The sequence below is a fragment of the Phytophthora cinnamomi genome (genome assembly GCF_018691715.1).
Source record: "Phytophthora cinnamomi strain GKB4 chromosome Unknown Contig77, whole genome shotgun sequence".
Lineage (NCBI taxonomy): Eukaryota > Oomycota > Peronosporomycetes > Peronosporales > Peronosporaceae > Phytophthora > Phytophthora cinnamomi.
This window is the reverse complement of record NW_027151010.1, coordinates 441,418-462,883: the sequence shown is the minus strand read 5'-3', so window position 1 is coordinate 462,883 and position 21,466 is coordinate 441,418. Positions and strand designations below refer to the sequence as shown.

General features: G+C 56.6%; 6 protein-coding genes across 10 annotated transcripts; all 6 read left to right on the top strand.

Moving 5' to 3' along the window:
- Positions 1 to 1,582: 1,582 nt before the first annotated feature.
- On the top strand, positions 1,583 to 2,881 carry IUM83_13987 (Glycoside hydrolase; the record flags this gene model as incomplete). Its single annotated transcript, XM_067938700.1, has 1 exon — positions 1,583 to 2,881. One exon carries the CDS (start codon positions 1,583 to 1,585, stop codon positions 2,879 to 2,881), a length of 1,299 nt encoding a protein of 432 aa, XP_067785641.1.
- A 1,296-nt stretch (positions 2,882 to 4,177) lies between these two features.
- Positions 4,178 to 5,615, top strand: IUM83_13986 (Glycoside hydrolase; the record flags this gene model as incomplete). Of its 2 annotated transcripts, XM_067938699.1 has the most annotated exons (2): positions 4,178 to 5,086; positions 5,181 to 5,615. In XM_067938699.1, 2 exons carry the CDS (start codon positions 4,178 to 4,180, stop codon positions 5,613 to 5,615), a joined length of 1,344 nt encoding a protein of 447 aa, XP_067785642.1. The 2 variants fall into 2 exon arrangements, with proteins under 2 accessions (XP_067785642.1, XP_067785643.1); XM_067938698.1 differs by lacking the exon at positions 4,178 to 5,086 and having other exon boundaries at positions 5,094 to 5,615.
- Positions 5,616 to 5,808: 193 nt separating this feature from the next.
- On the top strand, positions 5,809 to 6,784 carry IUM83_13985 (WW domain-containing oxidoreductase; the record flags this gene model as incomplete). The annotated part of the gene is made up of 2 exons (XM_067938697.1): positions 5,809 to 6,499; positions 6,615 to 6,784. The coding sequence occupies 2 exons, from the start codon at positions 5,809 to 5,811 to the stop codon at positions 6,782 to 6,784; spliced, it is 861 nt and encodes a 286-aa protein (XP_067785644.1).
- Positions 6,785 to 7,145: 361 nt separating this feature from the next.
- On the top strand, positions 7,146 to 8,201 carry IUM83_13984 (WW domain-containing oxidoreductase; the record flags this gene model as incomplete). The annotated part of the gene is made up of 4 exons (XM_067938696.1): positions 7,146 to 7,310; positions 7,397 to 7,758; positions 7,848 to 8,100; positions 8,193 to 8,201. 4 exons carry the CDS (start codon positions 7,146 to 7,148, stop codon positions 8,199 to 8,201), a joined length of 789 nt encoding a protein of 262 aa, XP_067785645.1.
- Positions 8,202 to 8,411: 210 nt separating this feature from the next.
- On the top strand, positions 8,412 to 10,511 carry IUM83_13983 (glycoside hydrolase; the record flags this gene model as incomplete). Of its 2 annotated transcripts, none has more annotated exons than XM_067938695.1 (8): positions 8,412 to 8,480; positions 8,555 to 8,889; positions 8,963 to 9,251; positions 9,353 to 9,438; positions 9,530 to 9,655; positions 9,875 to 9,980; positions 10,123 to 10,211; positions 10,349 to 10,511. In XM_067938695.1, 8 exons carry the CDS (start codon positions 8,412 to 8,414, stop codon positions 10,509 to 10,511), a joined length of 1,263 nt encoding a protein of 420 aa, XP_067785635.1. The 2 variants fall into 2 exon arrangements, with proteins under 2 accessions (XP_067785635.1, XP_067785634.1); XM_067938694.1 differs by lacking the exon at positions 8,412 to 8,480 and having other exon boundaries at positions 8,670 to 8,722; positions 8,791 to 8,889.
- A 1,224-nt stretch (positions 10,512 to 11,735) lies between these two features.
- On the top strand, positions 11,736 to 13,636 carry IUM83_13982 (Vacuolar protein sorting-associated protein 27; the record flags this gene model as incomplete). Of its 3 annotated transcripts, none has more annotated exons than XM_067938692.1 (2): positions 11,736 to 12,137; positions 13,313 to 13,636. In XM_067938692.1, 2 exons carry the CDS (start codon positions 11,736 to 11,738, stop codon positions 13,634 to 13,636), a joined length of 726 nt encoding a protein of 241 aa, XP_067785636.1. The 3 variants fall into 3 exon arrangements, with proteins under 3 accessions (XP_067785636.1, XP_067785637.1, XP_067785638.1); XM_067938693.1 differs by lacking the exon at positions 13,313 to 13,636 and adding an exon at positions 12,346 to 12,945 and having other exon boundaries at positions 11,736 to 12,278; XM_067938691.1 differs by lacking the exon at positions 11,736 to 12,137 and adding an exon at positions 12,969 to 13,241.
- Between the last annotated feature and the right edge of the window lie 7,830 nt (positions 13,637 to 21,466).

Here is a 21,466-nt window from a genome sequence, read left to right as displayed (position 1 = left end):
GGCGGAATCTTGCTCATGAGCAGCGAGCACTTCCACACGGGCTTAACCGGCGACGACGGCGCACTGGTGCTGCGGTCCTCAACTGCAGGCACCTCGCTCTGGCTCTCCTGGTTGCCATCATCGATTCCTCCTGCTCCTCTCCAGCCTCCTCCTCCTCCTCCTCCTCCCCTGCTCGTCAATTGCTGTTCCTGTTCCTCCTGCTCCAGTTCCTGCTCCTCCTCCTCCATCTGTTCCTGCTCCCCGTGCTCGTCTGCGTCGGCCGTCGCAGGCTGTTGCCGTCCGATCCGGACGGTCTTGAGTCGGAAGGACGCGGGGCTCCTCGACCACCGCAGGCGCGTCGTAGTACGTGACCAGACCGCAGACGTTGCCACGTCCGGGGACTCCTCGATCAGGTGGGCGGACGGCTCCGCACCAGCGGAAGCCGCCAAGCTCTCGAACATCTGCACGATGCTGCGCACTGTCATGTCGGTGCTCACCTCTAACTGGCCTCTGTCTTTGTCTCTGCTGTCTACGGCCCGAAACTCTGAATGGTGAGAGAGAAGCGCGCGGAGAAGTTCCGACGGAGCGGCGACGACCGGGCGACGCCGGATTCACGTGCCACGCTCGGCGCGCAGCAGTCGGTGGCTGGAATCGCGCGCTTTTTGGTTTGAAAGGCCAGTCTGTGCGGCCCCAGCGAATGGGTCCAATTGGCCACAAATCGCAACAGTGGGATAAGAAGCCAGTTTTAGAGGCCGGGGCGGACCAAATTTAGACCCCCCGATAGTCATAGCGTGGCGGGTGAGCGGGCTGCACGAGTGCAGCGTGCATGTACGCCGCGTGATGGCCGCCAACACCTGACAGCTTCCTAGACATTATGTGCCTCGGTTACTACGCCAATATGTTCGCGCGGTGCGTTAGTACACGTAAATTTGTTCCGCTGATTTGTGGCTCCATCAGCTCGCCCCAAATCATCCTTTCAGTTGGGCGACCTCGGATCGCAACCCAGACGATAGTATATTAATGCCACCAACGATCAACGAGCTCGTTTGTGACGTTGTGTGTTGAATGAGCTAAAGTGACGTGCTGTCGGCGGCAGGAATTGCAGAGCTCGAAGACTTGAAACACATAGTTGAATATAGTATACTTAAACACCTCTGAAGAGAAATATCCAAGTTGGACGTCGACAACATCTGTCCGAAGGCCAATCAGATTTCATGCCAAGACGTCGAGGCACAGCTTGCCTGCCTTGGAACCAGACCCTCATGCCTCAAACATTTTTAGCGAGCCCGCGCGAATCGCTGGCGGCGAGTCGGAGTCCGAGCGCCCAAATCGAGTTGCAGTTTCCTCCTCGTTGTACCTTCGAGCTGACGAAGGCGAGCTCCATCTGCCATCGCAGCAACAAGCTGGGCAAGGCGTCAAAAACGATCCCGCAACATCTGATCCCAGCCGTCTGAGTCCATGAGTCAGAGACGGGTGTGTGCACCACACCAACCTACATATCTCAAATAAATTAATTCCCGTGTTTTTACAAAAACAAAACAATTATTGTCGCAATCTTTCCAAACACCAGTATAATTTTCATTTGAAGTGAGATCCTATCAGCATGGACCTGGAGGTGGGCGCCCGCGTGGCGTTCGGCGCCGGCAAGAGCGGCGTCGTGCGCTTCGTGGGCGAGACGGACTTCGCCAGCGGCGAGTGGGTGGGCATCGAGCTGGAGCGGCCCGAGGGCAAGAACAACGGCGAGCTCAACGGCCGCGTCTACTTCTCGTGCGCGCCCAACCACGGGCTCTTCGTCAAGAAGTCCATGGTGCGCGCCGTGCTGGGCTCGGGCGCGTCCAAGGCGCCGCTGAGCCGCCGCCTGTCGGGCGTGGGCGCGTCGTCCATCCCGGCGCCGTCCTCCTCCTCCACCAGCAGCAGCAGCGCCGCGAGCTCGCGGCTGTCGACGCCCAAGATGCGCGCGTCCATGATCACGCCCGGCAGCCGCACGGCGGTGGCGTCGACCTCACGGCTGGCGCTGGAGCGCCGCACGTCCGGGAGCTCCGCGGCAGCCGCGAGCGCGTCGGTGTCGGACGAGCAGCTGGCGGAGGCGCGCGCGCGCATCTCGAGGCTGGAGGAGGAGCTGGAGCAGAAGAACAGGCACGTGGAGCAGCTGAGACAGAGCGTGTCGGTCATGAAGGAGGCGGCGGCCGCCAACAGCGAGAAGATCAAGCTGCTGGAGGAGCAGGGCCACGAGCACGAGAAGCAGATCGAGGAGCTCGCCGCCGCCGGCCAGGAGGAGCAGGAGCAGGAGCAGGAGCAGGAGCAGGTGGACGACGACGGGGACGAGAGGATGGAGGAGGACGAAGTGCTGGACGAGCAGGACGCCCTGTCCCCGCAGGAGGAGCTGGCGCAGCAGGTGGAGCTCATCCGGGACGAGGCGGAGGAGCACGTGCGCTCCGTGCGCGCGGAGCTGGAGGACCACATTGCCGAGCTGCAGGCGGAGCATGAGGAGCAGCTGGACGAGCTGAGGCTCGAGAACGCCACGCAGGCCTCGGAGGTCAAGGCTCTAGAGGCGGAGGTCGCCCAGCAGAAGACGCGCATTGCCGCGTTCACGGCTGCAGAGCAGAAGAAGGCCGAGGAGGTGGCCATGGCGGTTGCCAAGTCGAGTTCTGGCGCGCGTAAGGTGGAAACGCTGGAGAAGCAACTGGCTGAGCTCCAGGATATGATCGAGATGATGACCCTGGAGAAGGAGACCATTGAGATGGATAAGGAGATCGCCGAGGAGCATGCAGAGGAGCTGCAACAGGAAGTCGAGAAGCTGAAGGCGGCGATGGCACTGTCGGCCACTACTGGATCTGACTCGGAGGGATCGTCGGCGAGTAGTGGAGACTTGGCAGACGAGAACAGCTCCGAGCTGCAGTAAAGACCCTGCACGAACGCGTCCGAGGAGAAGGCTGATCTTAGCAAGAAGTTGCGCCAGGCTCAACGTGAGAATGCTGAGCTTGTTTCACTGAGGGAAGAGGTGGAAGAACTGGTATGTGACCGTGTTTCTTGATATGGTTGTAGTAATTGCTGACATCCAAAATGTGTCTTCCTTTCTGCAGACTACGAAGAAGAACACGCTAGAAAGCGAAGCAGAGGAGCTGAAGGAGATGCTGGATGTGGCGAACGCTTACGAGTCCATGGTGGAAGATCTGACCGAGAAAAACCTGACGCTGGGCGAAAAAGTGGCAGAATTGGAGACCACGGTACAATCTCTTGAGTCGTTGCGTGAGGTGGATCAGGAAATGGAGCATCAGCATACCGAGTACGAGGCTGAGCTGCGTGACGAAATCGACTCCCAGCGTGCATCGCTGCAGGAATTGAAGCAGTCAGCAATGGACCAGAAAACTGTTCTTGAGGACAAGGAGCGCACTATTGCACGCTTCCGCGACCTTGCTCATAGTCACCGTGAAGAGATTGCGCAGCTGAAGGCGAAGCTTCGCGCAGAAAGTGGTGCAGTGGAGTCGCTGAAGGATACAGCTCACTTGGCCCTGAACCAGACAATGGGACTGCGTGCCCTTGTTGCAGCTGCACGTGAGCTCGAAACCGAAGCAGCTAAGCAAAAGATCGTTGCTGAGCAGGCTAGACTGGAAAATTCGTTCTTGCGCGCTGTGGTTCCGAATTCGATTTTCTCCGAGACCGATCAGAAGGTTCTTCGCGTTCGATTGACGCTGGGACGTATTGCAGGCAAATCGGATATCTTGTTGCAGCACTTGAAGAAGGATCTGGATACCGTCGTCCAGCAACCTACGAGCGGCCCTCAGGAGGGCGAGAAGGATGACAGTGGTGCGTCTATTGCGGCTGTGAGCGTCGAGCAGCTGGTACTGGGCGATAAGTTGGCGTCAGTCTCGTGCCAAGCCAAGGAGGATCTGTTCATGCTTGAATGCCACCTGACCACGGAAGATGAATTCTCTCAGGGTTGCTCAGCTCTCGACACATCGCAGACCGCGGCATTAGAAAACGCGCTGGACTCAGCTCTATCAGCTTTCTCCGAAGGTGCTCTGCTTAATGGAACTCGCGGCGGAGGCGATGTTGCTTCGTTGTATGATCGCCTCGTGCAGACGTCGGAGGAATGGCATACTGGTCGAGTCACTCAGGTTTCGTCATCTCTTGGTGCTGAAAGCTTTGGTGCTCGCTGCGCAGTGGTCAAGCTGCGCGCTAGAAGAATGTGGCTAAGATGGCGTTCTCGATCTCTGCTATGGTCACCTTCTTGCGTGAAACCAAGAATCTGCTCGCTAGTGGAGAGATGCCTGACGACGCACAAACTGCTACGCTGCGCACCGACTTAATCCCGGTTCTGGACAAGTGTCTCGGAGAACTCCTTTCGGTGCTGAACGTTGCGCAGCTATTTTACCGCCGCGCTGAGATCGATCTTGCTGCCTCAGATGACGATCTGGATGGCCTGGTGGCTGCTGGTGGCGAAACTGTGACTTCCATTCAGAGTTACGCTACCGAGGCACAATCGCTAGCAAGTGGGTTGCAGTCGCATCTGGCCCATGATGGTCTTCTGGAGCACGCTAAATCAGCAGAGGAGTTGGTGCAATTCACGCAGCAGAACGTATATGATCACACTGTGGCGTTTAAGGAAAAGCTGGCATTGCTGTTCAAATTGGTGTGCCGTGGTGCCTTCACCGATGCTGTGGCACCTCGCACGCGCAACGAGCACGGAGATGGAGCCAACGGTAGGCCACAATGGCGCATTCGTGCACAGGCTATTCACCAGGAGCTCGTGGATGCGTCGACATTGCGCAGCAATCTGGCAGAAATGACGGAACTGTGTAATGCACTGCATCAACGCATCCGAGAGTTCGAACGCGCGGATAGCCAACACCGCGTGGTGGCACAGAAACTCGAGAGCCAAGTGCTGCAGCTAACGGAGAGTGCAGCCGCGATGACGACTGACAAGGCACAACTGGAGGTGCAGCTCGCAAAGGAGCGCGAGCAGTTCGACGTTGCGCTGGATGAGTCGAACAAGGAGAAGACATTGCTGAACTCTCTCAACCGGGATCTTCGCAAACAGCTGAAACGCTCAAGCGATGCTGGCAGCGCAGCAAAGGCGGAAATGCCGGTGGTGCAGGCGGAAGGGGTCAGCGATGAGCGCAGCAGACGCCGAGGCGTTCCGACGCGCTTTCCAGCAACTCCACAGCGAGCTGCACACTGTGCGCTCTACGCTTGCGAAGGAGCGGCTGGAGAAGTTGCTCGGATCAAGTGCAAGCTCCCGAGCTTCCCCGGCTACCAAACCTTCGGATCGATTGACGAGCTCTCTCAAGGAGGTGGCTACGTTCTCGCGCCAGGTGAAGGCTCAACTGTCGATGCCCCGCTTGGTGGATCTGAAGCGAGCCGCATCATCCACGGGCTCATCGGCTCACGCCCAGCTCATGGCCGAAAAACTGCAGCAGTCGCGCGCTCAGCGGGATCTGGCAGCACTTCGCGAGCGCGTCGGTGCCGCTATGCGCGAGGATGGTTGGGGCCAGGACATCACAAACGCTATCACTCGCGGCGAGAGTGTGTTCGGCTGGCAGCCGCCGGAGATGGAGCGGCCGCCCGTGCTTCTCGGACGCGTGAAGCTTGGCGACAACCCACCAGCAACTCGCAGTCGGTGCAGCTCGTGTTGAACCGCTCCGAGGTCAAGCACCTATCGCAAGCTTTAGTGTGCTGAACGCCCCAGACAATGCACATGAGGCCAGAGTAAGAGAGAGAGTGATAAGGACTGCCAGCGAGCATGCATGTTTGCGTTGAACTACTGTAGTTCGGATATCGCCCCTTCAGTACATCTAACGCCGCACAATCCCTCTGGACAGCGTCGTCATGGGCATCGGGGCCTCGACTAACCGCTGGGATGGCTCCATCATGCCCTCGCAGAAGGGCAAGCTGGCCATCGTGACAGGCGCCAATTGCGGCATCGGCTTCGAAGCGGCCAAGGCCCTGGCACTGCGTGGGGCTCACGTGGTGCTGGCGTGCCGAGACGAAAGCCGCGGCCGCCGAGCTCTGGAGACCATCCGTCGGGCTCTGAACGCAGAGGGTAGTGATGATGTCGGTGGAGGCGTGGAGTTGATGCTGCTGGACTTGGCCGAAGTCGCCAGCATCCGCGAGTTTGCACGTGTGTTTCGAGCCAAGTACGATCATCTCGACCTGCTGATCAACAACGCTGTGGTGGCGTGCCCGCCGCAGCGCGCACAACTCGAAAGGCTTGGAGTGCACGTTCGCCATCAACCACCTGGGCCACTTCTACCTGACAAGCTTGCTGTGGGATCTGCTGCGTCGGTCGAAGGCCCAGGCGCGGGTGGTGAACGTCTCGAGCGGATTGCACCATGCTGCCAAGTTGGACTTCGCCACGTTGGGGCACACCCGGGCAACAGCATGAGCGACTACGCCGAGTCTAAAATGGCCAACGTGCTGTTCACGTACGAACTGCAGCGACGCCTGCAAGCTGCAGGAGTTGACAATGTCTTGTCGGTGGTGGTGCACCCCGGGTTGTCCACACGGAGATCTGGAACAAGTACGTCCGCACGAAGCTGGCGGGTGGCCATTCCTGCAATGGTTGGCGAGGTGGGCGATCTGGCTGCTGCCGTTCCTGCCTCAGAAGATCGGTGCGCTGCCTACGCTGTACGCAGCGACCGTGGAAAGCGTGCATGGTGGTGAGATCTACGCGCCGGACGGGTGGATGACACTGAGAGGTTACCCGGTATTGGATACGTCGCACCCGGCCAGCCACTCGCTCGACAACGCCGACAAGCTCTGGAAGCTGAGTGAAGACCTGCTGGACGCTAAGTTCGAGGTGTAGCAGTGGATTGGCTCAACAGGAGTGACAACTGCAACAGGTGCGAAGATGCCGACAAGTGCTTGAAGTGAAGAGCGCAGCTGTAGTCGCGTTCACGCTGCAGATGAGATTTTGCACCCGATTCGATGCATCTGCTGGTTGATCCACCCGACAAATGCTACCATTGTTCACGCTTGCCGTCTTCCTCAACTGCATCGTTTCTGCTTGGATTCGCTGACTCATTTTGCAAAGACATGACTTGGGACCGGCGTTCTGAACGCGGCTTTCATCCAACGAGGGTGTCATTCTGCTGCAGTAGCAAATCCTGCCAACGGGCCCGAGCGAGCTCCGCCGCAGAAGCAAAGTTACTCAGATCCCAACGAGCATGGGCGTTATCGCAAGCACGGAGGAGAGCTGGAATGGCTCGACGATGCCGTCCCAGAAGGACAAGCTCGCGATCGTCACGGGCGCCAACTCGGGTATCGGCTTTGAGGCCGCCAAGGCGCTCGCGGCGCACGGAGCTCACGTGATTCTCGCGTGCCGCCACGAAGTCCGTGCTCGGCGCGCGGAAGAGCAGATCCGCGAAGCGCTGGCCAACTGCCTAGCGATGCTGTGGGGTCGGTGGAGTTCATGCAGGTGGACGTGGGCGACCCCGACAGCGTCCGCGAGTTCGCCCGAGCATTCCACGACAAGTTCGACCACCTCGACCTGCTGATCAACAACGCCGGCGTGTCGGTGCCCGCTCAGCGCCACATGCCCAACGGACTGGAGGCTCACTTTGCGATTAACCACCTCGGCCACTTCTACCTGACGAGCTTGTTGCTGGACCTGCTGCGCCGTTCAAAGGACCAAGCTCGCGTGGTCAACGTGAGCAGCCTCGCGCACTACTTCGCCTGGATGTACCTGAACTTCTCGACGCTTGGCCACACGCGGCAGTCTCCGCGACTACCTGACGTCCAAGATGGCCAACCTGCTCTTCACCTTCGAGCTGCAGCGTCGTCTCCAGTCCGCGCAGATCGAGAACGTGGTGGCAGTGGCGGCGCACCGGATTGACACACAACGACATCTGGAACCGCTACTACCGCAGCACTTTCCCGTACTGGCTGGCCGAGTTGTTCGTGTGGCTGGTGTCGTGGCTGCCGTTCATGACGTCGAAGGTGGGCGCGCTCCCCATTCTCTACGCTGCGACCATGACGAGCGTCAAGGGCGGGGAGTACTACGGCCCAAACGGCTTCCTGCACATGCGCGGCTACCCCGCCCTCGAGGCAGGCGCCAAGTCCAGCCACTCGCTCGAGAACGCAAGCAAGCTATGGAAGTTGAGCGAAGACACGCTCGACGAAGTTCGAGCTGTAAGGGCGCAGACTAATACATGTACCGGAAGACTCGAGCGGGCAGCGTGAATGTACCATTTCATGTGTGACGCGCGCAAAAGGAGTATTGATGAAATGTTAGTTCCGTCATCTGATGCACTGAATCAAGATAGTAGCTACTCGTTTCCATCCAATCAAATGCGGCCAACATATTTTCAGCCAATGGCCTGCTCGTCCTCGATACTCGACGCCGTCCAGTCCTCCAACAACTGCTCTATTGCGCTTGACATCTCTTCGCGGACACCTCTTCCTGCTCCTCCCGCCCTGCTGTGCCTGCCGCCATGAAGGTCAAGACGATCTCCCGCGTGGAGAAGGACTTCACGCAAGAGGTCCAGTCCGACAAGCTCAAGGTCTTCCGCAACTACGACCCAGCGCTCCACCCGTTCGAGCGGCCGCGCGAGTACACGCGCTGAACGCCGCCAAGCTCGAGCGGCTGTTCGCCAAGCCGTTCGTGGGCGCGCTGGACGGCCACTGCGACGGAGTGACGGCGCTGGCCACGAACCCCAAGAGCCTGGTGGCGTTCGTGAGCGGCGCCGCCGATGGAGAAAGTGCGCGTGTGGGACCTGCCGCGCCGCAAGTGCGTGTGGAACGTGTACGGCCACCGCGGCTTCGTGCGCGGCCTGGCGGTGACCCGGACGGCAACACCTTCTACTCGTGCAGTGAGGACAAGACGGTGAAGCAGTGGGCGCTGCGCGTGAAGGACGAGGACGACGACGTACCGACGGCGCTGGCCACCTTCACGTCCAAGGAGCCATTCCTGTACGTGAGAACGACTATAGCTATGGTATTTTTTTTCGGTGTGGGCTGTACTGATGCGTGGGTTGATCTGCAGGGGTATTGACCACCACTGGTCTCAGGACATGTTCGCGACGTGCGGCTCAAAGGTGCAGGTGTGGGACCCGTCGCGCTCGACGCCCACGCACGAGTTCGCGTGGGGTGCCGACTCGATCAACTCGGTGCACTTCAACCCGGCCGAAGCGTCGTTGCTGGCCTCTACGGGCTCGGACCGCAACATCACGCTGTACGATATCCGCGTGGCGTCTTCGATGTGTAAAATCGTCATGGGGATGCGATCCAACGCGCTTGCATGGAACCCGATGGAGCCCATGAACTTCACAGTCGTACGTGCCGTGTCCTCCCGAAATGACTTTTGGTCTCCGCCTGGGGCTCTTCTGGGGTGCTAATGCGACTTGCGCCACCGTCCTGGATGCTTTCTTTGCAGGCCAACGAGGACCACAACCTGTACACGTTCGACATGCGCAAGATGAACCGCGCGATGATGGTGCACAAGGACCACGTTTCGGCAGTGTGCGTCACTTTGACTCGGGTACAGTGGTCGAACGCTGCGCAGGTGTCTAACGTGACGTGCTTGGTGTTGCTATTGCTGCTGCTGCTGCAGAATGGACGTGGCGTATTCGCCCACGGGCCGGGAGTTCGTCGCGGGCTCGTATGACCGGACGATCCGCATCTTCAACGTGCGCTCGGCGAAGAGCCGAGAGGTTTACCACACGCAGCGTATGCAGCGGTACGTCTCGTTTTCTGACCGTCCCTAGTCAGCGCGCTGTGAGTCGTGGACGTGCAACGTCCCGGCGGCTCCTGATGACTTGAGTGGCACTGCTTGCTGCGGTTTCGCTACTCGTGCGGCGTGGCGTCATCGGGACCGCGACAGCGAGCCGCGCTGATGGGAAGGCGCTTTCTTATTCCTTGACCATTGCTAATCGACCCGTTGCCTTGTTGACCGCAGCATTTTCTCCGTCAAATTCAGCGCCGACGCCAACTTCGTGCTGTCCGGCAGTGACGACACCAACATCCGCATCTGGAAGGCCGAAGCTTCCAAGAAGCTCTCCAAGGTACGCTGCGCTCAAGCCGTGCCGACCATCGAGCCGCCCGTTACAGCCTCTCATGTTTTTGCAGCTTTGAAGTTGCTGACGTGGCGCGCCACGCTCACGGTAACGGTTACGGGTCTGACATCTTCAACGTTTGCTTGGTTAGATGGCTCCGCGCGAGCGCCGCAAGATGGAGTACAACGAGTCGCTCAAGGAGCGCTACCAGCACCTGCGAGAGATCAGCCGCATCTCCAAGTACGTGCGCCGTTTTGCTCTGCTGTTGGTTGCTGTCGCCGCCCGGTCTGGGCTTGTTGCTCAGCGGAGACCGCGGGGATGCGCGCAGTCCCACTAACGCTCCGTCTGCTGTTAAACCGGCACGTGTGAATCTACAGGCACCGGCACGTGCCCAAGGCCATCAAGAAGGCGGCCGAGGCCAAGCGCGAGGCCAGCGCGCGCGAGCAGAAGAAGATGGCGAACCGCCGCGCCCACGCCAAGGAGGGCGCCGTGCCGCACACCAACATCCGAGAAAAGGTCGTCGTGCGCGAAATGGAGTAGAACGCCGGCGGAAGCCTGGCGGACGCTTCCACCAGGCCGGCGCCAACCGGAGCTCGCTGCCCCCAACGCAAACGGAGCGCCGTCGCGGCGGCGCTCGCCACGCCGCTGGCCCCTTGGCGCCAGCGCGCCTTCCGCTCTCTGCCCGTTACTCGTTGCTAACGCCCGGCGGAACGTTCGCGGCGCGGCGCCCGGTGTATATACGGCAAGAGTCGCTGTCCCGCAGGTCGAAGTGCGTCAGCGCGAGCGCTGCCGACGGTAGCCATAGCATAACGACCAACAGCGATTCCGAATTGTTTGATAACCATGGCGGAGCTTCCACTGAAGTAGCTGGCGTGCCCCGCGTGGGTGGGATCCGCCCGCCCGCCTACCGGACCGCGGTCTGCGCTCGGCAGCCGCTGCTGGCGTGCCTCGTGGCGTGGTGGGTGGACGCGCTGTCTTTGGAGGGCACCCATGCTCATCGCGAGCCATTCCACCCACAGCGCTCTGTGCGCGTTTGCTGCTCTGCCTGCTGCTGCAAACTAGAACGCGGCGCCCTGTCTGAAGCTGCAATCAAGGGCGCCAGCGCTCCACCTCACTCTGTAGCCGTTGCAGCTCCAAGTTGAAGCGCTCGGCATCTTTTTCTCCTCTGAGAAGCGGCTGCTTGGCCATGCCGCTGCTTGGCGAAAGAGGCAACAGAAAACAAGCAAGCCGGTCTCTGCGCACCGGCAGATCCGCGCGCGCGTGCTGCTCCAATTGTGCATCTTTTCGCAGATTAAAACTCGTCTTGAGCTCGCATCAGCGCGAGCGGCAAAACAGCCCAAAACTATCGGCGGCCTATCGCGGCCCGAGCTCGACGCTCGACGCTCGGCACGCCACAGCCATAGCTCGGACGCGGCTCGGCGGGCCTTTGCAAATCTCCGCCTTGATGTCGGACACATCATCTTTTGTCCGAGTTGATGTCAAAATCCTATTGCGAATTTTGTGGGGTCCCAGAGAGGATAGGGTTGACCCACCTGCACGCAAACAGGAGGCATACTGGAGCCCAGTGAAGGCGCGCTCGCAGATGAACTTTTGGGTGGACGAATTTTCCTCTCTCTCCCCCCAACGCGCAACTCGCAACTCGCAACTCGCGTGACGGTCTCACAACCGAAAACTCCCCGCGCCCCTCAGGCAGGCAGAGGCAGGCAGGAAGCACCGCGTGGATCAGTCCGTAGCTAGCGTTACGTCAGTGTCAGGCAGCGAGCGATGAAGCCCAAGGCCGCGCAGGACGCCGCCGCCAAGACGGCGCTGGAGCTGGCCGAGTCCAGCGAGTGGGGCGCGCTCGACCGCCTCATCTCGGCGCAGCCCGAGCGCGCCGACGACATGGACGACTTCGGCATGATGCCGCTGCACTGGGCGTGCACGGACACGCACGTGCCGCTGCGCACGGTCAAGAAGCTGGTGGACGTGGCGCCCGCCGCGCTGGCCCACAAGAACAAGGGCGGCCTGCTGCCGCTGCACATCGCCGTCAAGGCCGCCACCAAGCTCGAGGTGCTGCGCGCGCTCGTGCAGGCCGCGCCCGACGTGGCCGCCTGCCTCTTCGAGGAGACCCCGACGGGCGAGACGCCCGCAGAGCTCGCCAGGGCCTACCAGCTTTCGGACGACAAGGTGGCCTTCCTCGCCAACATGGAGCAGCAGCTGCGCGCGGGCAAGGCGCCCGACCGCCCGAGCGCGCGCTTCCAGGCCTTCCTCAACCAGCCCGGGGCTTCCCGCTCCCGGACGACGCGGCCAGCGTCAGCAGCTTCCGCAGTCTGCCCTCGGCCCTGGGCAGCGGCCGCGGAGGCGCCGCGCTCGACGACGAGTGGGTCACCAACAGGTCGGCCGTGAACGCCGTGAGCAGCGCGCTGCGGCTGCCCGACGGACTTGCGGGCGTGCCGCTGCCCCGCGCTGGCGCCTGGACAAGCGCTGCAACATCTGCCAGCTCAAGTTCAGCTACTTCAAGACGCGCCACCACTGCCGCTCGTGCGGCGAGTCGGTGTGCAGCACGCACTCGAACAAGCGCCTGCCGCTGCATCACCTGGGCCTCAAGACGCCCCAGCGCGTGTGCATTCTGTGCTACGACGACCTGCGCGAGAACGGCGCGCCGTCTGCCGTGGTCAACATGTACGGCCACGGACGCCACAGCGGCTTGCCCCCCATGGAGCCCAACATGCTGCGACAGGAGTCCACGCCGCTGCCCAAGGGCGCCGGCCGACCGCCGCTGCGCTCCATCAACAGCACAGTGTCGCTGACCAACACATCGACCAGCAGCCGCGACTCGGCGTTCCAGAGCCCCTCGGACACGGACCACTACTTCCACTCGTCCAGCACCCCCCGTCGAATCGTGTTGGACAAGGCAGACCGCGACCCGATACTGACAACGGATTTGCCGTTCGAGGACGACCCACGTGGACGCCCCGTGCCTGGACAGATGTAGATTCGACGGAGAAGTATCAGGACATGCAGGAACAGGTGCGCGAGCTTGAGTCGCATGTGCAGGAACTGACCTTGGCCAAGTCTCGCATCGAGAAGAAGCTAGAGGACGCCACTCGCATGGCCGCCGAGGCGAAGAAGGAGCGCGCGGCCGTGGACGCGGATGTAGCGGAGCTTCGCCAAAACCGGATCATTGATATCAACCGCCTCTCCTTGGACGACGATGAAGACGATGAGAACCACAACAGCAGCAACAAGAAGGAGGAAGTGCAGGGGCGCCAGCGTCAGTACTCGGTGCAGGTCGAGAAGAAGATCGAGTTGATCGAGGACAGGAGGTGAACGTTGCCGAAACGTGCAACTACCTGGGTCAGGTCTTCTTGGACCGCGGCGAGTACAACAGCGCTGTTGTGGAGTTCCGCAAGTCTGTTGATGCGAACCGCAAGGATGTGGACGTGTGGATTAACCTGGCGCGCGCACTTCACGGCGCTGGTGAATTCTACGATGCTGAGATTGCCATCCGGCGTGCGCTGGCACTGACGCCCAAGAACTACGCGTCCCTGTCGATGCTGGGAAAGATCCTGCACTCGAAGGGCGAGCACGACAAGGCCGTGGAGGTGTTCCGCGAGGCATTAAGTCTGATGGACCAGGAGGATGACTCGGATGAAGATGTCGGTTCGATGACTGTTGGATGGTAAGGCGTCTTCACCGAGGCGAGCTCTCCTTCTTTTGAACATCTATGAAGCACGAGAGCTTTCACGCGCCCAGCACAGCGCTGGAACTCACACAACCAGACTACCGACGTTGGAATGCCGCACGCGCTGTTATTTAGTAAGAAGACGCCGTTTTCCAGCCCGAGGCCTCCTTAACGAAGGCTGACGGAGGACACACAAGTACAGTAGGAAACAGAAAATACAAGCGAGTTACGAGTTACACAGAGTGTCCTAACCTTCCCTGTGAAGAAGAGCGCCAGCATCAGTACCCTACGCCGGCGTACTTCTTAATAGCGACAGGCTTGTCGAACACGTAGGTATTACCCAAGTTAGGATGGAATCTCTGAATCATCGGTTTTGCTTACGAGATTGCAGCCGAGAGCGATGTTTCCTTATAGGCATTCTTCTGACTCTCAAGAACGTTCGCAAGCTTATCGTAAAACTCGAGGGCTGGACTCCTTCATATAGGTGCGATTCCAATATTTAATCGTCGAAGTCCTTCGAGTTCGTAAGCAAACATCGTTATACATCTATATATCAACCTATATTATTCTTTGTGGTTTGACTTTATAATAACGAGCTATTCGCCGCCGCTACGCGGCGGTAGTTCTATGTTGGGTCCCAGTAGGGTGGGCCCGCCCGCCTCCGCTGCGCTCCGGCGGGCTTGGCCAAAGCCAAGCAAAACATTTACCGTAAAGCATGGGTTCATTGCAACGATCGTATAAAGTTCCCGTCTTATATAATTTATTGGCAAATTCTGTTTTAATACCAGTCATCGCACAATTTGCGGATAAAGAATGCTTTGCCTTTCCATACAAATATTAAGATGAAGACGTTGTGTCATCCCCATATACATGTATCTGATCTCTGCACCGTTTGTGCCGAAAATCTGACAGTTTTTACGTGTTGCATTGAGGCCGTGCATTGCGGTGAACTGGTTTACGGTACACTCAATGGGAATCGAACCCGTGACCTTATGGTTGCGGGTTAGCCATCACCCCACCGCATCAAGATATGGTAGTTGTGTATCGGTCGGTACAACTACGTAGATGGATTTCTTTATGAAGTGGCAAACTGGTAGATACACTAAACATTCATAGCCACAACGATCCAATTACGCTTCACTCCCGTTTCTTTCATATATAATAGATGTTTAGGAGTATGGATGGAACACCTCTTGCGCGGCGCCCACATAGTGGTTTGTCAGGTGGGAGTTGGTCGGGAGGGCGATGCCGTCCCCGGTCGGCCGTCCACGTCGTTGATGTATCCGATGTCGCCCTCCGACACGTGGATGGTCCGGTAAACTGCGCGCGCTCGTCCAAGAAGTCCTGTAGCTCGACCCACGTGCGCCGCCTGTTAGTCCAGTTCCAGCCTCGGTCTCGGGTCGGCAGCGCCTGAAAGGCAACTCCAGGTCGCCCTGAGCTATGAAGTGCAGAGCCGACAGCTCCGGCGCTGCCTGGACGAACCGCAGGCCAGCGTCGAGCGTCGACAGATCCAAGCAGCGCAGGACGCAGTGCGCGACGCCTCCACGGCCCACAGTTCCATGTCGCTCGTCACTGGCGGGAGGGGGCACCTCCATGCTGGATGAAACTTTGGAGTTGAAGTGAGTTGGAAAGCTCTGATGGTAAGAGCACTACCGACATATTCGGAACGATCCAACCACTTTGCCCCGGATGTGCAAGTCAAACCGCGCAGCAAAGAAGGGAGGGTTAAGCTCGAAAAATAGAGAGTGGTCAGATCTTTCCGACTTTGTCTGGAATTTTCATTGGCTAAAATTGACGGGCGGGAAACCAATCAGAGAACGAAGGTGCTCACGGCTTCGACCATTTCCCAGCTGTTTGATCAATAGTATAGGGTAAAGTTACAACGCTCTCAGCTATTAAACGACGGACTTCGTCGCAGAACAGCAACGAGATATCGGGCCAATCGCTAGCAAAAACTAACGACTGGTTGGGACCCAAAATCACACTGCGTGCCCGCTAAATCCGCACACTATTATGCGTCATGAGGCGCATCGAGCGGAGCTACTCCATTAAGAAGAAGCGCGAGGCGCTGACAGTGATTGACCAAGTCGGCATAAAGGATGCCTCACGTAGCCTAAATATCGCCCGAGGCACCCTCCACGACTGGACGAAAAAAGCCGAAGCGATTCGTGGCTTTACGGGTAACGCTACGTCAAAGACGCTAAAAGGTCAGGGGCGCAAGGAAATATTTCTTTGCGTCTCTGAGGTTTTGACGTACATGAAGGACGTGCGGCGGCTTGAACGAGTAAGTCAACAATGGTGTTAATTGCTACGGACTGTATATTTTAAAGGTTATGTCTATTATGCAGGTTCTGTCCGCCGCTGGAATCATAGCGTTCATGTGGAAGATTCAGCCGGAGTGGATGACCTCCTACTTGAATGAGAAGGAGACGGGTACGCTCGCGCTCGAGCGCATGGTCCAGCGACTGTCTAATCGGCAATATACTATGATATTTGTTGTATTGTTATGCGTATTGATGTATTTAAATTTGTCTTGTAATTTATGGCTTGACAGCAACGGATCCTCGTCACAGAAGCCCCAATCTGCTAAAAAATCTCACGAGGAGCTTGAAGAAACACATGCTGAATTCGCTCTCTCGTTTGGGCAAAATACGAGGCCTTCGGAGGCGGCGGTGTGCTCAACGTGGACGAAACGGCGATTCTATTCGACAGGCCGCCGATAAAGTCGTGGGTTGGCAAAGGAAGGAGGGATTCGGCGCGTATTTTGGGCGCTAACAAACACGCAGGCCGTATGACGGCAGTTTTGACCGTGCGGGATGACGGTAAGCTTTTCGCTATCTGTTATCATATATGCTACTGTGTATCAATGTTGTATATTCACTGTTAATTTGTATTGTTAGGTATAAAGTTGCCAATTCTCTTCATTATCCGTGGAGTTCCCGGTGGACGGTTCGAACAGGGCGAGCTCGAAGAATACCCAGAGGGACACTTCTACACCGTTCAAGAAAAAGCTTGGATGGACAGCTCCGTGTGGAGATTCTATGTAGAAAAACTGTTAAAGTTTGAAATAGATGCACCCGCTGTCCTTCTTCTTGACAACTTTGAATGCCACGTCTCGGAAGAAGGGCAGTGGATCGTGGCCGAGGAAGCCAACGCTACGGTGGTCCCATTACCACCCAATAGCACAGCACTGTGTCAGCCGCTTGATGTGGGGGTAATGGGGCCTCTAAAATCAGCGATTGGAAACAGTAGTAGTAGATGCACTGGCGGTACTGCTAAGGAAAAGCGTATTCGTGCGATTAACTCAACTATTCCTGCATGGGAGTCTATTACAGCAAGAACTGTAATCCATAGCTTCGAAAAGGCTATTCCGAGGTATCCGGAGGTAACCATTTGAAATTGAATTTTTTTTTGAAATTTCATATGCATTTATGAACGGTCTCTGTACAATTGACCCACGTTTTGACCAATGACATTTCCTGCCGGATTTTTTGTCGGGCACAGTGTTCGTCTATTTACTATGGAGGATGGCATTAAGTGATGCCGGATTTCTGCGTCGTTGTCTGTAGTACAGGCAGAGAGCTGCCTGCCATCCATAGTGCGATGACGACAAGAGGACGAGGAGTGAGCTGTCGAGGACGCAGTCCGAAGACGAGCTCACTTCCTCTTTTGCCTCCAGGTACCGAGCACGGACCTAGAGTAGTAGGCATAGGAATAAGAGGTTAAGAGTAATATATTGTTGTGAGTTACCTACAGTATTCTGTTCATTTTAACACATACAAAGCCGTGCTTCGCCGGAACAGCTCTGGATTTTAATTTGCGGACCGCACAGCACAACAATAGATATATTTTTGCTGCTCTCGTTTTTTTCTTTAATAACAGGAAATAGGTAATTTAGTTGTTTCTTCCTCCGCACGACTGCCCCAAATGGTTATACTACGTAGTAGTACAATAGTCGGAGGTAAAACAGAACTGCATTGCAATCCTTAATGGGAGCGATGCCGCGTGTTGGCTGATTAATTTGGCGTCCGGTCGTGGACCCATCATTTGCGAGCCTTCAACAAAACTGCTGATTTTTTGGCCAATATGGTGATGGACACGGGCCGCAGCAGGCAGACCACGATTGGTGGGAAACCGAATGCGCTCTGGGCAGCAGCTTTCAACCACGTTAACAACACTGGACGAATGGAGATGCACCTGAGGAAGGAGTAAATTACAAAGCGGATTAGTCTCCATACAATGGACTATACCCACGAAGGGTGACAACTTGCAGACGACGCAAACGAGCGGAGGCAGGAACTTTGTATTAGAAGTCGTTAGAGTAACTACGTGATTACAATGCAAAAAAAATCCTAAATCGGAAATTCGCCTTCACTTTTTGCCAGTCACATTCCGAGAGAGCACTGCTTGAAACTGATACTCTTTTAGAAGATAAGACTGGACATGCATATAGGTCTGCACAAGGAACTATGTCAATAATATGGACGTGTTAGCTCGCACGGACCGTACGATCAACCAAAATTGTTATTGGTCAGACAATTTTATTCTACACCCAAATCGTTGCACTTTCGAAACCTAAGTCGCACATTTTGATCGAGAAATAGTGGCAATCCATGAATCTTGACCTATATTGTGAAGTTCCGTGCTACCAAAAAGCAGTCAAGGTCTAGTTCAATCCACTCGTGGACCATGGCATGCATTCTCTTATTTTTCATTTTATTTTCCGCGGATAAAGCCGTTTTCCAAATTTGTGAGGCCATGCGACGTGGATGTCTGTGGCCCAGCCAACTCCGACAAAAACGTGGATCAACTGTAGCTGGACTCCGTAGCACCCGCGGCCACGACAGGGTCACCCGTCACCTCCATCCTCAGCTCGACGCCAATTGATGGGCAAAAGCATCTCTGCAGTTAGAGCCCTTGAGGGGACAACGTATAGCGTCCAGGGAGGGTCCAGACAGCGAGCTGTGGCACGCATGATTTTCGTGGGCGGCCATGGCCTTCTGAACCAAGTAGTGGATGCGCTGCTCAAGAGCGCAGTGCCGTCTCAGAAGGCCATCGTGCCTGCGTCCAAGGCGGCCAGCATCCAGCTCTTCGAGCTCACCCCTGGCCGTGGTCGACAACGACCATCGCTGCAGAACGGCAATTACGCCGAGAAGAAGATCAACAGGCAGTAGCATACTGCAGGATTCCTGTAGCGGGGAAAGAACCCGAAAATGCTGTGATTTTCCTAACTATTGTTGTTGATAGCAAACTAACGATGCTAAGTAAATAAAATATTAAGAGACGAAAGAATACCGTATCGATGCCGTGGAGAGGGAAGGTAACTTACTTATAGCGCACGCCTTAACTAGGTCGTATGCGACTTGGCTGGGAACACCTGTGTTGTGGTGAAGTGCAGCTGCAAACATTGTACAGATTGCCGTGACATGGACGACCTCGAGATCGAGATAATGTTTCGATCAAGGAGATCAACATTTCTTGTCGTTGAGGCCAACTGGCTGCATTTCTCGTCCTCCACCTCGTCGATATCTTCATTCGCTTCAGCATGCGATTCATCATCTTGGTGCAGTACCGCCATAACTCTTGGGTTCCACGAGAAGCCGAAAAATGTTTCGACGATCAATTCGGCTGGAATACACACTGTACACACAAAAACTTCAAAATAGGGATATTGCGAAGTTCTCGTCCACTTATACCGCAGCTCATCATGGCGGTCACGCACAAGTTTCATCTTACCAAACTAGGCAATCCAGTCACGCACAGTTTCATCTTGCCAAACTAGGCAATCCCCGGGGGTCACGCGCCATAGCGCTCTTGCGTATTATGCATATCACCCAATTCTATTAGCAACCACCGGATTAATAGCTCAATCGAGCAGCCCTCTCGATTTAGTATTATCATATATTGTGGTTTGCAGATATTTTGTCGCTCGGATTTAGGGCTTATTGTGAAAACCGGTGATTTTGTCACTCCGTGTAGCTCTGTAAATCAGGGCTGAGAGCAAAAACGATACGTGGTAATTTGTACTGGATAGGAAGTTAATGTGGGTACTAATCTGAGTAAGTCGGCTTAAATAGGAGTTGGGAACTGGGCTCTAAAGCCATCTTGTCGGAACAGAGTGGTGAGGGAGAGAGACAGCGGAGACACGATGTGTAACGGGGTTACACGTACATGTGGCTGCAAGCCACTTGTGAATTTAACAGATAGGTTATCTGTTAAACGTTTTGGATACTTCCTCACATTGGTGTAAGACACACCGATGGATACATTGAAGTGGACCACCACAGTGAGTGGTCCACACATACCCAAAGATCCTATTGGTAGAAAGCGGCATCTTTCTACCAATCAGAGACATGCATATTAGCGGGGCTCTGACAGCCAGCCGCTGTCAACCCTTTCATAGATGATAAACAGTTTTTAGCAGATTTTAGAGGAAGATCAATTTACAAGCAATACAGTTCTCATTTTACCTTAAACTAGCTACTTGGAGTCTTGTCTAAGTTAACTTATATTTGTGTATTCAAATATAATTAACCTAAGTAATTACTAGGTACTTACGCTTCCTCATACACGTTGCGCAACGTGTAAGCTAAAGTAGTGAGTCAAGTTAGACCCACTACACCTGGTAGCACTTTGTAGTCCGTCCAACGACCGACTGCTTGACGTTCGTACGCGGTGTACGAACGCGGAGCCGAGAACCACATGAGCACGGAGGTGCCCATGGAAGCTCCAACACGCCTGCAACGCATGTTGCACGCGCTGACTGCCCTAACCTGTCTGACCCAGAGTGGGAGGCCCTCCAACGACTGTCAACAGTCATTGGAGAAGCGGCGATAGCTACAATGCTGCGTACGCTATCGCCGACGGAGCAACATGGTGTTGCTCTGGGATTCATCATGAAGGAGCAGCGTGACGCTGCTTCCTCAGTGACGGCGTCGTCAGGGACGACACCGCGTGCTCAACCATTAAAGTTGAGCGTAAGCAATTACGTGGGAAGAGAGGGCGAGCCTCTCCTCCGATGGCTTGTCGAGCTCGACACAGCCACAGCGGCTCGACGCATCGTCGACCCGCTGTCGAAGGTCGCGTTCGCCATGTCCTGCCTTGGCGGACGCGCAAGGAGTTGGGCGTATGGACACCGACTCTCCAATCCTACGTGCTTCAGCACGTACGAAGTATACAAAGAGGAGCTCAGACATGCGTTTGAGCCCCCGCAAACGAGATCCGGTCGAGGGCGGAGTTCCTCGACCTTCAACAGGGTAAGCATGACGTCCATGCTTACGCGCAGCGCGCACGATATTTGATACCAAATATCGTGACTAACCCGATTGACGAGGCGACCAAGGTCGTCACGTTCATGAAGGGCTTAGAGATGGGCCTGTGAAGACCTATCTCTTCCGAGAGTACCCGAGTACTCTCGAAGCTGCGATTACTCTTGCCATGCAAGAAGAGTTTAGCCTGCGGCAGGCTAAACTGCATGTGAACGTGCCGAGGCCGCAACCGCGCCCGGTAGCGAGGCCGGGAGGTCCAGAACCAATGGACCTCTCGAATGCAACAACTGCTGGTTACCAGCAGCAGGGAGGCAACGTGCGATGCTTCCGTTGCGGAAGGATCGGTCACTTTGCACGGGAGTGCACAGCTCCCATGCCCCCTGGAGGTGGCCGTCGTGGCGATGCCAGGCATCGCCACGGACCAACAAAAAACACGAACATCCAGTAGGCGCGGGGCGCCCTACTGGTAATGCAGTCGCGTGTGCCGACATCGGGCACGCGACACTGAGGACTGCAGCCCCCAGTGAGACCAGCTCTCACTGCAAGAAACAAGATGACAGGCC